Below are 17,233 nucleotides of genomic sequence, written 5' to 3' on the forward strand. Positions count from 1 at the left end.
TCCATATAAAAATTGTTTTTATTATATTTACATAAAAGTACAATGTAACCGTATAAACATAAAATACATTATTAATTTTATATTATGCGAGATTTCTTTATCATTCTTCCATTATCCTTAATACATTCTTATTATTAATACTTGTACTTTATTAATACTTTTACATAAAAATATGAATGAAATTATAATGTAAAATTATAAAATGTGTATATAAAATATAAAATGTTATAGCGGTATTCGATAATGTCCCCATGGTAACGTTTCAACTGAATCGGGTATAAGGTATCTCTTATCGTCGTACGGACTCAAAGCAATTTTCGTTTCGGACACCGTGTATACTTCATGCATCTTGGATCTTATGCATGATTGGCGACGCGTCATCTCGATCTCATCTCTCAAACACTGGGTGTAATCATCAAACGTTATGGTTCGCGCTACTACACTATTCTTGACACCTTTCGCCTTTTTCGTATCCTTCTTTCCATCCACCTTCAACGCATACATCTTTGCTCTAAGTCGTTTGCAACGAACTCGGTCATTATTATACCATTGTTCTCATCTTTCATTAGACCCGGAACTTTTTTATTCTCAAGAGGCATACCGTACGCGTTGTCGACTGGATAATCGCTCGTCTCAAACCTAGCGATATCGCGTTTCATCGTCTCGTAAATATCCTCACACTCGACGAGGTATATGAGACTGTCAGTGTCGGTGTACATGACTCTACATTTGTCACGATATAAAGGTAGCATGTATTCGTGATGAAATTCATATAGACACGTCTTAGAAATATCTAGGATACACATACCTACGTAAATCGGCTTATATAATTTTACCTCGAGTTTTTTAAGTTCAACGGCGATTAAATTTTCTGCAAAAATACTTCGACTATGAAAATTTGGTTTCGCGATCATTGTCTCTGCACCATACCGCCCCGCCCATGTCGTCAACAATTTAACGTCAACATGATTGCGCACATTCTCCATTGTTTTACCAAACACCGCGTTGTTCATGAGTTTATACAAATTTTTTTCGAAATTATTTTTAGCGATGGTTCGGAATCGTGTGTTTAACTCTATATATTTACAGAGCCATGGAGATTGTGCGAATTTTAACATACGGTGTATTTTCGCGATATGAAGACCGTGACGCGTGCACTGCTGCAGGTTGCGGTAGTGAATGACGTAACGTTTCTTATCATACAAGGTCGCTAAAAGTTTATATTCACGCTTGCCTGGCGGTTTATCGCGTGTCGGGCAGAAAGGTAGGTCAGTGTGCTCATCGTGAAGGTCTCGGGGATACTCGAGATCAACTTCGAGAATGTATCCCGTTGGTGAATCAGGAGCGATCGCACACACGTCAAAATTAGAGACATCTTCGACCCATTGAAATTCTCCATAGGGCAGTAGCTGACACATTGCCCATCCGTACAAATTATTGACGTCAAAGTACATAAGATATGAAGATGGTTTCAATGGGTCGTACGTCTGTATGTACTTGTTATTGGCTCGCGCATGTCTGCCTGAACATTGACTGAGGCCACCACGTATACCGCGTTCGATGAACATTACCATGTCAATGTCAGTAAGCAGTTCGAAAGTAATTTTTGTATATTTTAACATAGCGTCCCACGTGTATCCGGGAAGAGTGTAATAATGTGCTGGATCGAGACCGTAACTTTCTAAGCATTTATCGCGAAAATTTTCAAAAATGTCAGCTAACAATAACACATCCGTTTTCAAATATAGATCGCTGTATTCACCCACGTTCGAACGGAGAATCGCTCCCAGACATTCTCGGCGTGCGCGTAATCGCTCTCGGATACAGTATCACCGGTCAGGGAACTGAAAAATAATTCGCGCGGCGGTAAACATATGTCCTGCAGCTTGTCCACGCAATCTACGTACTCGTACGGAAATACACCTTTTCGTGTCAATAAATCGAAATCCTTGTCAGACAAGTGTAAAAATTTGGAACGTACAATTTTTAATTTTTTTTTACCTAGAAACGATGCCAATTTTTCGAGACTAGTATTTAAAAATTTATATGAATCTATAAACCGTAGTTTTATGTAATTGTGTGGATTTAATTTATCGGCTGTGTCTATGACATGTTTTGTGAAAGAAATGTACTTTTCTTTAGTGATGGGGAGTATGTCGGTCTTCCCTTTGAACGCAGTGGCTACTTCCTTAATAATGAAATGTGAATCGTATCGAGATAAATTATGAAAAATAATTGGTATATATGATATATTTCGATAATTTAGATTACAAAGAGAATGTGCTGGACCGCGGTAACGACCGGTCAGGTGACAATGATCGCGCACCCGCGTATCGTCTGGCGCAAACGGCTTATCGCAGATATGACACCGCGTCGCGCTACGGTATGCCTCCAATTGTTCTTTCGATAACGTTTCCATGGGGACATTAGTGGATAAACGAGTTTTAACATTATGCACTAATTTTTCAATTTGTTTCGTGAACCACGCGATGCAATCTTTATCGCGATGAAACCTATACGTAGATAACGCGTCGTCGTACGAGCATCGCACGTAGTATCCGATGCTGAATACTTCGTGTTGTTGATATGTGTACGACACTTGCTCTGCATTGTGTTGTGTCTTTCGCAGCACACACTCGAGGTCTGCGTAGACAACGAAGGGCACTCGTTCCTTGTGGTTTACGTTTTGAAAATTTAACCATTTGTTGTCTTCAGCGGGCAGTGTGATAGCACAGTCGTTCATCGTCTGGCAGTCCACAACATGTAATTGCAGCCTCTCGCAAGACAAAAAATAGTGCAAGCACCTGTAAAAATTAAAAAAATTTTAATTACTTTTTTGCTAGATCATGAAAGTTTTTTTTTGCATGTGAATATAGTATACATACCGATCACAAATGTATTTCTTGTGCTCCTTTTTATTCAGTTGGGAGCTAACGAGACGGGACAGATTTTTTATCCAAGCAAAGTGACCCACGCCGCCTTCGCGCAGATTTTGCAAGTATAATAAATTGACGTGCTTCTCTTTCTTGTCATTGGAGAGTCGCAGCGGAAGAATCTTTAGCATCGCCATTTCCTTTTTGATCCCGTAGACGTTGATCGATACATTGTTAAGACTCTCAAATTTTCCTATATCCTTTAGTGTAACGGGAAACGCAATGTCGTCAAACTTTAGAACTGTTGTATAATGCGGATATGATGACTCCCTTTCTGAATTTCTTTCGGCAGGGTATAGCGCAGCGACCACTGACCACGCGAAGCATGCATTGTCCTTTGAATTAACGTTCACTACCGCACGTTTCATTATTATTTCTCGCGGTAACGTCACGTGACACCCTGCGTGTAAAGGATTATACTTATTTATATTTAGAGTCAAATTGAGAATTCGCGATAGCGCCCACCCGCTATCACGTTCTTGAAACTCTTCGAGTGATGCTAATGTGGGCTCGATAACGCGTCACTCATACCACTCGTCCAAATTTAACATTTGAAATAATTCACAATTTTTAGTGTTTATACTTTTGTTTGCACGGTTATCACCCGTTACAAACACACCATTAAACGCAGTGTTTACTTTCACACTGTTGTGTTCCTCTAGAGCGTCCCGCACTCGCTCGAGCACTATACCGCCTGCGCCTTCTAAAAACGTTCGCGGTTCAATATAGTTTGTATTTATCACTGCACCTGTCTGAATGCGATTCTCGAACGCTGCATCTATTTCCCGCCACACGAGTTTATTCGCGTTATTACTAGTGCTCGCGTAATTACCGCCTACATGTACAAAACGTCTTTGTAATAATGTTTTTTCACTCTCGAGTCGCGCGATCCTCGCAACCAACGATTGTCTCTGTCCGATGGCAAGCCGAGGACGCTTGATGCGGCTATGTTCCTCAAGCTGTTGTATAAATTCGTCGCATCGCTGCAACCACATAAAACACTCGCCCAAGTTAGCGACTCCATTTGCTTGCTCCAACAGCTCGCGTTCCACTTGCTCGAAATTATTCTCCATTTTTATCACTGTTGTCTTTTTATCACTTTTTTAAAACAACACCATACAATCTTCAACAGGACACTCGCATATAGTTTCGTAGCACCTAATGCAGAATCGAAATTTGTCTTGAATTTCAAACTGCATTAGCTTGCTTCGTCTTTCACATCGAATATAAAAACGTATCTCCTTCTCTTGCTCAGACAGAACGTATTCATCCTCATCATTGTTCAAAAGATTTGAAAATTCGTGGTAAGTACGCAGCATTTTCTCTACATAGGGATTCTCAGTATCATAAGCAAAGTAGGACGTTATTGCTATCACTTCGATATACCTTCCAACACCTGCTGGTATCTCAATGAGATGGTAACAGCATTCCTGAGTCTTTTCTACGATTTGTTCTGCTATATCATATTCATTATCATCGGTGTCAACCGAATTGAGTAACTCTCTATATAATTTGTGCTTCATATGATGAGGCCAGTTATGAACAAATTGGTCGTGTATGTAAACTTCCTGTATTACGGTGCGTTCATGCGTTCCGCGTATACCGAGTTCTCGATCACGTAGAAATTGCACTGGTGATATTCTCTGCACATTTCGTTTTTCGGAATCATCATCATTGTTAAGAACATAAATGGCATCTTCTACGATATCGTCATTTATGTTGTAATAATGTAGTTTTATACTAAAAGTCTTTAATGTGTGCACACTGGACACATATTACACGGAATCAACACAAACATAGGCTGTCTGCAATTCGAGCAGTATTTACCGTCTAACCTACCAAACGCGTCAGTTATATGTTTGCGGAAGGCATGCATTATGTTGAAATCTGTGTCCGCTATTTGCATGATACATTCGGCACAGGCTGAATAAGTACCACCTGTAGTATAATAAAAATATATTGCACAATGTCTCGTACGTGCAGTTATCACGCTCACTTCCGCATGTGTTAAATGTTTCTCGATGGTATCATTAAACTCTTCACTGCAATCACTTGTATAATTACTGTCCTCAGATACTACACTTTCTTCATCCTCATCATCTATCACATCTTCAAAGTTAATATCTATAACGTCCATCACGTTGCCGTCATTCATTTGGAGCACCTCATTCACAAAATTTTCATTATTTACATCATTTACAAAGTTTTCCAGATCATTAAACTGATCATTCATTTTTCATGTCGCGCTAATTCACTTTTCGCATCGCATTCGGATCATCAAATGTGATACCATGTGCTTCCTAACCAGTTATCACTCGTCACTCGAATCACTTTCGCGTCGCGTTCGAATCATCAAATGTTATACCATGCGCTTTCCGACCAGTTATATATATTCTCATCATTTCTTTGTTTTAACTGTTTTTAGATGTACATTAGTACATCTGCGCTTCACTTTTGTAAGATTTGCATTCTTCGAATGCATGATTTTGAATGATCTCATCAGAAGATATAACAAATGATTTATGTACGTGCCTAAAACGTATTTTTATATCACAGCTGCCATACATCGGCGCTTTTGCAAAATTTGCATTCTCCGAATTTTAATGATCTCATCAGAAAATATGTATCAAATAATTTGTGTACGTGCCTAAAGCATATTTTTACATCGCAGCTGCCATACATCGGCGCTTTTGTAAAATTTGCATTCTCCGAATTTTAATGATCTCATCAGAAAATATATATCAAATAAGGGATTTGTTCCCACTACTCTTATTGAAGTATGTGGAGAGGTGTACAGTATAAAAAGAGTTTAGACATCGGTACCCGTTTATTACCGGACAGCAAAGGTTTTTGAAACGTTATTACAATCGACGAACTTTTCGAGGATGAACTATTACGTTCCGATCCAGCAAAATGAAGCGTGTGATAAACCGTAAGTATTTTTAATTTTTAAATTTTTTCTTCTATATTTTCTTCTATATTTCCTTCTACATTTATTTGCACTTTTATTTCTAATTCCCTGTATTCTTTTTACAGCCCCTACAGCATGAAATATTGCGGCAACGTTGCAGAAATATTATTTTGCAAGATTGGAATATTGCAGAAAATATTGCTGCAATATTGCAGCAATATTCCTATGTCCGCTCCAAAACAATATTGTGCAATATGTCTGCAATATTTCTGCAATATTCCCCGTAAGATTTCTGTAATATTTCAGCAATATTGCTGCAATATTTCTTGTAAGATTGCTGTAATATTTCTGAAACGTTAATGCGCAATATGAAGGAAATGTTGCAGGTGGTTAAATTAATCAAATAATATGTAAGATGTGTATTATACGAAAAACGGAAAATGAATTTATTGTCATACCGTTACGGCACAATAATTAAAAAAATTATTAATTAAAAAAGTAATTAATTAAATTAACATACACCAACGGATATCGAATATCGTTCCATTCTAGATTTAAGTAAGCATTAAAATGAAGCAAGTCCAGAAAATGCCCATCCTGATCAATTTATATGCTAGAATTACACATGCATGTATGGTTCACACATGTTTAATTAATGTATTATATATATAAGTCAGAGTGAACATCTTCTGGACTTGCTTCACTCAATCTAGTATGGGACGCAACGCTGTCGTGATTACAGAATTTGTTGCACATCTATGTATCTTTTAGCTCTAATCTTACATAAAAATTTAAAATAAAAATATTCTGCTCTATTTTTTTATTTGTCCCTTAAAACTATGTAAAATATTACTTATTGTTAGTTCTAGATTAAGAAATACGGATTATACGGAAATAAATTTTGCACGGTTGCAATATAATATTGCCACAATATTGTGCAATATCTGTTAGGAAATATTACATTTGTAATATTGCTACAATATTGCACAACATCTGCTAAGAAATATTACATTTGTAATATTGCTGCAATATTGTGCAACATTTGCTAGGGAATATTATATTTGTAATATTGCTACAATATTTCTGCAATATTGGTTATATTATGCACTATTGCAATATTTCTGCAACGTTGCAGCAATATTTCATGCTGTAGGGGAGAACATTATCGCAGCCGCGCTATATTCCGCGCATCTTGGGAAGGAGATATGCTTTGACTGCTACAGCATATAAATATTTGGACATCGGAATCAGGGTGGAATCTATGCCCTGTGTAGAATTAGTGATTGGTGACAACCAAAGTCGCATAGGTCACCTACACCTGACTTATGCGATATGGAAAACGTTCATCGAGAGACGTGCGGATATTGTGCAACTCATGCAGGCAGCTGTACCTTCTTCAAGAATTTCGATTCACGATTTAGTTATAGATCTCGTAAATATACGTAAAGAAAATATTGTAAAGTTAACATTATATAATACTAGTATGTATATGAAACCATCAACCATACAATTCTTATTAGAACTGGAAGATTGTGTTGAACAAGTATGCTATCAATTGCATCAAAATATTTATATTGTTAGCGAAAAATATAAACAATTTGTTACTATTTTACGTCAAAATCATGTCACTAATAAAAGTGATGCTGTAAAGATATTACATGAAAAATATGATAAGACGTGTCTCGTAGATTGCGAGTTATTGGCTTATGCATCCGACAATATTGTATATGATGCTTTACAAAACGAATAAATGAAAAAATCTTGTAGATTGTGAACTTATACATCAGGCAAATATTGTATATGATACGTTATGAAATAAATAAATGAAAAATTTCATAAATAATTATTCTAACTTATTTTCTCTCTGCCCTATTTTTTTGCGGTATAATGGCGTGCGGAACTTGGTAGGAGGTACATAGATAAGATGGGCGGGAGCGTATATATGTGACTGCGTATGAAAGAACGCAACGAAAGAGAAAGAGATAAGACTGTATGGTTGAAGATATCGCGTACGAGCGAGAGAGAGAAATTCATTAGAAGGAGAACGCAAGCACCGCGGCGATGGCTGCTGAAAGAGATCGCGGGTGAGAGAGAGAGCGCGAGTACCGCGTCGGGCGGCGGCGGCGGCGGGCGGCGGGCGGCGGGCGGCGGGCGGCGGTCGCGGACCCCGATTCCCCCTCTACCGGTCGCGGACCCGAAAATCCCGCGTCAGCAATTCCCGCACCGCGGCCGCGGACCCGAAAATACCGCGTCAGCAATTCCGCGCCGCGAGATCCCCGATCCGCGTGACATCATGCCCCCGCGCGCCTACGAGTTCCCCCCGCACACCCGCTCCCCTCTCGGAGCTCCCGAGTTAGAACCGGCCTAGCCTTAACTACTAAGGTCCATGGACATCAGGACAAGAAATGGACATAAAACGGATATTCATAGGATATCCTGTGCTGTCTGGGAAAATGCTTATTGGCCTAGAGCTCTTATGCTATGCATATGCAGGATATGCGTGTGTGTAGCCCTAATGGTATATCCACACAACTTGCATAAACGCATAAGCATATGCATAAGGAATTCGATTGATCTACTTTCTTATGTAAGTGCTTGTAGACCAATCAATTTTCTTTTGTATATGCTTATGCGCTTATGCAAGTTTGTGTGAATATACCATTAGAATGAAAAAAAGTATACTTTGGCCTGTTCTTTTTAGCTGCACTGATGCACTGGTGCAATAAGTTAAAGTGAGACAAATGGTCTGTTCTTTCTAGCTGCACTGTTGCACTGGTGCAATAAGTTAGAATGAGAAAAATATACTTGTCTTACTTTAACTTATTGCACCGGTGCAACAGTGCAGCTAGAAAGAACAGACCAAAATATATTTTTTCTCATTCTAACTTGTTGCACCAGTACAGCAGTGCAGCGAAAAAGAACAGACCACTTGTCTTACTAGGTTTGTTTTTTATTCCTGCACTGCTGTCCTAGTGCAATAAGTTAGAATGAGAAAAAATATATTTGTCTTATAGCGTTTTCTACTGGGAAAACTAGTGCAACACTGGTGCACACTGAGTGCAATTTTATTGTTCCACTGTAAAAATCAGTTCACATATTTTCAGTGTTTAGTGTTCTACTGACAAAATTGGTGCAAAAAAATTGCACTGAGTGCAACTTTTGCTCCACCGTCTTTCGAGACGGTGGAAGGTGCCAGTGCAAATTAAAATAGATGTTATGTTCGTTGTGCGTATATGGCTTTAAGGTATTACATTAAAGTATATGTTCTTACATTATTTTAGTAAACTTTATAACAATGAAATTGTTTAGTTTTTAAACCTGTCTAAGGCCGAAATCACATGGTGCGAAATAAAGCTGCGGAATAGAACGTGCGTCATAGAAGCAGCCAATCAGAGCTTTGCAGCATCAACGCATTCTGATGCGGCAAAGCTCTGATTGGCTGCTTCTATGACGCACGTTCTATTCCGCAGGGTAAGGAGCCAAAATCCATAAAAAACTAGGGGAGAATGTTGGCAATGATGGAAAATCTCTAGAATCCATAATATTTATTTCTGAAGTTGACAACACTGTGGTGCTTTCGGGAGTAGCATGGGATGCGTAGGCCTGGTCTACAATGGACGTCGTAAGTCGTATCGTAAGAAATTTAACCAATCATGTTCGCTTTTCTTCTCTCTTTCTTCTCTAAGATCAACTATGATTGGCTAAATTTCTTACGACACGACTTACAACATCTATTGTAGACCAGGCCTTAGAATGCGTTGGAGTGAGTAGGAGCATGTCGAAGCATGGCGACGCGAACAAACCATAGGTCTATTATTGCGCTAGTGAAGTTTTCATCGAAATCTACCACAGCGCTAGTGCTGCACCAGTTTTCCCAGTAGAAAACGCTTATTCTAACTTATTGCACCAGTGCAGCAGTGCAGGAATAAAAAACAAACCTTATGTATTGTGAACTGAAGCTTTTAAGGTTAAGTTGATTCGTAAACACGTGTTTTCTAGTTTGATCACGCAATTAGTGCGAAAAATGGCTGGAAAAAGTTTGGCTGATAAAATAAGTGCCTTAATTACGACGAAACCAGATTTTGGCTCAGACGAGGAGCCAGAGGATACGAAAGCGAAAGTAGAACCTTACAGTGAGAGTGATATCTCAGATGACTATTTAGAGACGGCTGAAATACGAAGACAGAATATTGATACCTTAGATCAAGTGGACAAGAGGTAATTATATATGAACGTAATGTTTCATAAATATGTAAATTTCTTTCATCGAAATTGATATCTTAAGGAATTCAAAAAATCAAGGGAGGAGGTATACAATTTTCTGCAAATGCCATAGTTAATCATGCCTTTTTTAAAGAAAATATTCCTTAATTTATAAAACTATTAGGCCCTTTGCTTACTTATAATATCAAGACAAGTTTTATGACTTAAATCTTTATTTTTAGTAACACACAATAACTAAAGTCTGTCTTAAGTTAGAAAACAAATCTATTTGTAATTTAAGACATGAGACACAAAACAGTTATTGTTACTAAAGAAAGACTTAAATAAAATATCTTGAAATTATAGGTTTGTTCTTTGTCGTTGCACTGCTGCACTGGCATAACAAGTTAGAATGAGAAAAAATATATTTGTCTTATTTTAACTTATTGCACTAGTGCAGCAGTACATAACAAAGAAGGCCTTATAAATCAGCAGTTCTACTAAGGTCCTTATTTATATTGAAAAACTTGATAAGTCAGTGGTTATCTTTTTCTTATATTGACAACTCAAACAAATAAACATTTTGATCTGTAATCAGATCAGTATCTAAATATAGAAATACAGCGCAGATAATACATAGTTGGAGTCCAATCCGATTAGATGTGTAACATTATTTTTCAGTAATAATTAAAACAAACGGTGCAATTAATGGAGATTCATTAAGAAAGTCCATAACAGATGTCAAAGTTTGGGCCTTAGCAGAATAGCTGACTTACAATCTTAAGATATGTTTTATGATTTAAGCGTTACGTCTTGAAGCAACGCACAATAACTGTCTTGTTTTGTGTCTTAATGGCAATTTTTTTGCCTCTTTTTGTTGTCCTCAAGGCCCTTTAAATCAAGACTGTCGAGAATAGTAAAATTTGTTATATACACATTTAATTCTTTGTGATATGAAGATGAATTGTAAATATGACTAATTTATTAGAATTATTTTTTTTGAAATAATACATTAAAGGAGATAGAAAAACAAGAAATAAAATTAATACTTGTTTGCTAATGCAGTATTTAAAACATACTCAGTAGGTGGAAAGAGAAATGAAGATTTTAGAAAGACAAACGTAGTCTTTGGTGTCAAAAACATGAGTGATGTGTGTTGTGGTTGGAAAATAAATAGAGTAAGGATATAAAAAAGGAGAGGGAAAAGGATAAAGTAGGGGAGGGATAGAAAAGGCAATGAGGAATGAAAGAAATTGACATCTAATCAGAGTTAAGGCTATAATTGCAGTAATATGCCAGAGATCTGTAAAATACGGTTCTGGTAGAAATTGTGTATCATTTTGCTTATTTAAGCTCATTTTGTTATTTTGATATGTAACATCTCGAAAATGAGTTTTTTTGATAAGACGGTTCTTCGTCTAAAATTTTGACATGCTCTTACAAGGGAACGGACCGAACTGTCCCTCACTGATTTTAATGAGCTTTGGATATGTTGTAGAACATAAAAAAATATTACGACCATATTTTTTTTAGTCGCGTATCTCGACGTTTAAGGGTTGAAACCACCCCTCAAAAATAACGCATTTTTTTGTTTTTAGCGAATATCTTTGAAAATATAAGGTTTATGAAAAAATGTTCTTTATAAAAGTTTTATGGTATTTTATACTCTTTACAATAGTATAATTATATATTTTAAAAATTTAAAACTTTAATTTACCTCACCCCCATCACTTTTTTCAACATTTTGAAAGTTTTGTAAGAACAAAAATTAAAGAGCATTAAAAGCCGAATCCATCCCATCCATATATAATAATATATGGGTTCCATCATTCTCAATTATTGGCAAAACGAGGTGATAATCTCGTGCTATAAGCGCTGCGCTAGAATTGTGTAATTTCTTTAGTCGCGTCACATTCAATAACTGTCTCTCCTGCATATATTTTTATATTAGAACATAAAAACGGATTAATCTTAATTACATAATACCCAACGTATTACAAGATATAAAGCATAAATGCATATATGTATATAACAAAAGTAGCATATATATATGTATGTGCGTACGTACATTTTTATTGTTACAAATGCGAATATAGATTAATATAAAGCAAAATATTTTCTTAATATTTAGAACTACAAATACAATATAACAAAATAATATAATATCAAGAGAAAAGTATAAAATATAAACTGCAATAATTGTTTGCATAATTATATTATTTACACTATATGCACGTAGTACGCTCTGATAATATAATTATATAATTCAATAAATTAGAAATATTAATTAAAAAATATTATAAAGTAAAAATGAAAGAAAGAATAAAGGAAAAGGAAAAAGAAGTTAAAATAATTGTTACAAACATAATTTTATACAAATTAAAATTTTTATTAGGCAAAAATAAAAGAACCAACATTTATTGCATGGGTAAGGTAAACTGCTAAAATCTTACCAATGTTAATAATTTAAAACATATCTTTTTTAAAGAAATCAATACACAATTTGTTTATAAGTGTCTTACATTTTTTATGCACATATTCATTACAAAGATGATGTTCATGGAAAAAATGTGTTATACAAAGCGATTTTCTACACCAAGAACAAGTTATAATGGCTATTTCATCACAAAGATCGCATTTTACTTTAGAATTCTTTTTAAAACAAAAGTCTACTGGTATTTCAAATTCTATCAGAATAGCCCGCAGGTATTTATCATATGCATTCTCCACTTTTAGTCCACACATATTTAAATATATTTTGAAACCTGGGCGCCGAGAAATTGATGGTGTGTTGATGACTGTAATTTCAAGATATTATTTCTATTGTGAAGATCTAAAGCCAGATCTAACAACATAATAATATCAGAAAAGTATTTAATAAAATTCTTCCACAATTGGAATCCGTATACGTCTAATGGCTGTATTTTTCCCGTTGTACCGGCCGGACTAGTTAGGAAAACAATATCTGTTGCAGAATCTGGTTTAGTTTCTGAAACTATGTTAGGGCAATGTCCACTCCATGAATCTAACAACTGATTGTGGCCCGATTCGGAAAAAATACTTACTTTAGCCAAGTTTTTACATGATTTGATGTTAATTTGCCTGACTTTGAAGCCGTAGCAAAGATATTAAACGCGTTGAATAATGTTTCTTGTATTCTCGGACCAAATGTTTCTATGATTTCTTTTAATATTATGAAAAGAGGTGATAATAATCTATCATCAGCCGACATAGTCGGTTGAATTGTATAGCTATGCGTGATTGCTGATATAAACTGTACTACGGATTCTACGTTTTTAATACCTTTTGGAGTGAAGTACGACCTAAAGTACGTCCAGAATGAAATTTTAACTGAAATCCACTCTGATCCGAATTATAAATATTTTCCACACCAAATCGATTAATATAATATTTTACATTTGTAATAAATGTATCGCATTTATTTTCTAAATCAGGTTTTGATAATAGAGACTTTTTTGTAATAAATTTTGTTATTTTTCTAGACACAATATTATGTGTTTTCTTAAATCTTTGTACCCATTCCTCTGAGCTTTGAATCCTACCACATTTTCTTCATTTTGTGTTTGAGAAGTCCATCGAGCGATGTCAATGTCATAAATGATGATTTTTCTTTCAAATGTTTCATGAAAATGGTCTAATGTGTATTTAGAAATTTTTTAAATTTTTCTGGCCTTCTACTACCTTGGATGAAATAGTTTTCCCATCGTCGTAATTGTCGTATTGATGTAACTTTTCTAAATTTTTGCTTAACTCCTTCAAGCGATCTTGTTTTTGTCTTACTACTTTTCCAGTATTCCACAGCTTGCCTCTTATAGTCAGTTGATATTGTTTCTTCAACTAAATCACAAATAACTTCTTCTGAAAAATAGATTTTTTTTCATCCACCTCTAATAAATAAACTTTTTCCGCTTCTGGGATCTTATACTCATCATAAAAATCTAAAGTTTCTGTCTCTTCTAATTGAAATTGTTCTTCATTTTTTATTTTTAATAGCATACGTTCAATTTTTACATTCACTCGTCTTTTTTGCGAAGTTGTCGGAGTATTCGGATAATCCAAACTATTGAAAGATATAGCGAGTAAAAATATCACATTATGGATTAAATTGCAGCATTCTGAAATATTAAAATTAAATATATATTTCAATATTTTATTATATATAAAAAATAATACACTTCATAATTAATAGAATTGTCTTTTTATGATAGTTATGTCGTCTCTAACTCTCTTGATAAAAAAATAATAAGTAAAAATAAATTAAGCCATTAAAACCGAGTAATAGTTATAGGGAGACCACAGTACAGGACATTAAAGTAAATATTTTGAAATTTAAAGTAAATAAAAAAATAATTTTGTAAACAAAATAGTTGTGCTAATACAGATAATTATAAAAAATTTGTTGAATCAATTACAACATTAATTACAACATTTATTGTTATGAAAATTGCTCTAAAAAATAATTTTTTTAGAAATACGAAATTGGAGAATAATATGAAAGATGACAAAAAATAAGTGACGATGACAGAATTAAACGGGACACTTTTTTATTATCAATATAATAAATGTTTAAGATTAAAGATTTGATCTATTTTAATGTATATACATAATTGGTATTTTAATTCTTGCTCTATTTGTTTCTGTTTTCCATATATTATTATGTTGTATATATTATTATATGCATATACAGTAATGATTGACGTATTTTTATAATTTCAATAATATTAAAGTAAAAAAAACAAGAAAATAAAAAGTAATAAATTAAAAGCAGATACTTACATGTTCACGAAAGAACAATACTTGTGACAATACACTATCCAATATACTCGTTCACATTACCAATTACGAGCTGAAAAAGCAGCTTTTGGTTTATATACATGTATACGGATGTATATATGCAATTCATTTTGCACATGGGCGAATAAATTTAGCATCAGTGTTGATGGATGGATAGACGGACGGTTGTTCTCGCGCAGGTGCGTCACGTGAGGCTTTAATAAAGTGTCCATTAGTAATAGGAAGGAGATCTTTGGTCCCCATACAATTTTTTTTTGTAAATGTAAAAAAACGTTAACACATTTTTTATATTAAACACACATGTAGATTTTCTCGCATTAAATAGAATAATTTATAAATATTGTATTTTATTTGATAAATACTGGTAAGATTTTTGGGCATTTTTCCTTAGCCTTATGACAAATGTCGGTATTCTGTATGAGTTCCGCCAAATAAAATATTTTATTTCAATTTAAATATATGTTTTATTCCATAAATTTACTTTTTTTTTATTTTGAGTTGATTTTTATTATTAAATGCAAATTATTTTTAATTCCTTAATTTATGTTAAATATATACAGGGTGTCCCAAAACATACTGGTCAACGCTCGTAAAAAGGTATGTTTGGGATCGGAATTAATGTTCGGGACCGGAATTATTATGCACGGGGCTTAACTCGACGGTGGCCGTGACCTCACATAGGTCTTTGTTTTTGGAAAGTCCGGGAATCGTGCAGGCTTGCCTAATAAGGAATTGTAATCAGCACGGCTTGCCTAATAAGGAATTGTTATCAGCACGTTTTTGAGTTACCTGGCAACGGAGAGATGCTCCGAGCTCTCTTCATTGCCACCTCGTTTTCTTTTGTCTTTTTCGCGCCCTGTTCCGTTCATTCTGCCGTAAGAATCTATCGCGATCGCATCGCCCTTCGTGACCGCTTCGCTTCTCGCGCGAATTAATCTCGCGGCATAAGTGTTTGTCCTGTTAACTTTGTACATTTGTAATAAAGAATAGTTTTTAGAAAAGTGATTGTTGCCGCTCCCCCTCTCGTTCATTCGAGTTTCTCGCCTCTTCTCACACGCGCTCATTCCATCGCGCACAGGTAAAAGGGATCGAGATGAATATAAAAGTCTAATATTCTCTTGGTCCACTAATAATCGAGATATTAACGTATGGAATCGGCAAATAATTTAATTAATTTCTATCGTAATCGTGAACAGTAAATTAATGAAAGCTTATAATACATTCACGATAGATTTTTTCTTCCGTGTTATGGCTTGAGCGGATCGAGTTCTTCTCTCGGCGCGCTCTTATTTGCATAATTTGAAAAATTAATACCTCGATTATTGGTGGATCTAACCCAAGATCTAACTTAAGACAATATTAGACTTTTACGTTCATCTCGATCCTTCTACCTTTTTATCAACGAGCGTTGACCAGTATATTTTGAGACACTCTGTATATCCCAAGAGAAGAATCAAAATTGGTGAAACAAGCCTTCAAGATTTTCGTAAAGAAGAAGAAGAAGAAGAAAATAAAAGATATTAATAAAAAAATATGGTTTATTATAGGTTATTTGTAATCATAGATTAGAATTGTGAATTTGACTGGGAGCATTTCAAAATTTTAGGCAAAGAACCGTCTTATTAAAAAAATACTTATTTTTGAGATGCTACATATTAAACGACAAAAAATGAGCTTAAATAAGTAAAATGATACAGAATTTCTACCAGAATTGTATTTTACAGATCTTACAAGAAGATGCCAACATCTGCTAACTCTACTTTTGAATGAGCCATAGAGCATTCAAAAGGAGAGTTGAAAAAACAAAAACAGTGTTTTGGTTTTTGGGTGAATGGGCCTTAGTTTCTGAGAAAATTGCATCTAAATATGTGCATTTTGGCCGGTAAGAAAAGCCACTTTTCGGCATGAAACGCGATGGCCGCGGGTGCTAAGTGCGCATCTACTGTTTTGTTATTCGTGCGAGCTGGGTTCAAGGCCAGTTGTGACAATTTCATTTTTTAGTTTATATGCCAATTAAATTTATTTTTTTATTCTTTAAAATAAAAAATATTTTCTTGCGGTTTTATTAAATTTCTATAATGTTATTAAATATAATAAAAAATACATTTTTATTTATTATAAGGTTCTAACATTCTTGTATAACGTTGTTGTGGGTGGAAATTTACAGAAAATCATTGGAAACCTAAATGTTTCTTGCACCATGAACATATTATAAATGCAACTCGCATGTTGCAAATACATTTTTTGTTCTGTATGTTGAGTGGAAAAAAATTTTAAAAAAGTAAAAAATAACAACTAAAAATATGCAAAATAATTGTTTGGTAAAGTCAAAATTAAAAAATAAACACGACATTGTACAAAAATATCAGAA

General features: G+C 34.8%; 1 protein-coding gene and 1 long non-coding RNA gene across 2 annotated transcripts in view; one reads left to right on the forward strand and one right to left on the reverse strand.

Moving 5' to 3' along the window:
* The first annotated feature begins 9,611 nt into the window (after window positions 1-9,611).
* The window catches only part of LOC105836115 (protein AATF), a 37,430-nt gene continuing 29,808 nt past the window's right edge, over window positions 9,612-17,233 (forward strand). The window contains exon 1 of the mRNA XM_012679937.3: window positions 9,612-10,062. Coding sequence (XP_012535391.1) covers window positions 9,869-10,062 — 194 coding nt within the window. The 5' untranslated portion in view covers window positions 9,612-9,868. The remainder of the gene's footprint in view (window positions 10,063-17,233) is intronic.
* LOC118647552 lies at window positions 13,548-17,148 on the reverse strand. Its single transcript, XR_004964749.1, has 2 exons — window positions 14,845-17,148; window positions 13,548-14,183 (listed from the first exon to the last, which is right to left on the reverse strand). It is a non-coding gene; the product is annotated as an uncharacterized LOC118647552 (long non-coding RNA).

This window comes from Monomorium pharaonis, chromosome 10 (genome assembly GCF_013373865.1).
Source record: "Monomorium pharaonis isolate MP-MQ-018 chromosome 10, ASM1337386v2, whole genome shotgun sequence".
NCBI classification, from domain to species: domain Eukaryota; kingdom Metazoa; phylum Arthropoda; class Insecta; order Hymenoptera; family Formicidae; genus Monomorium; species Monomorium pharaonis.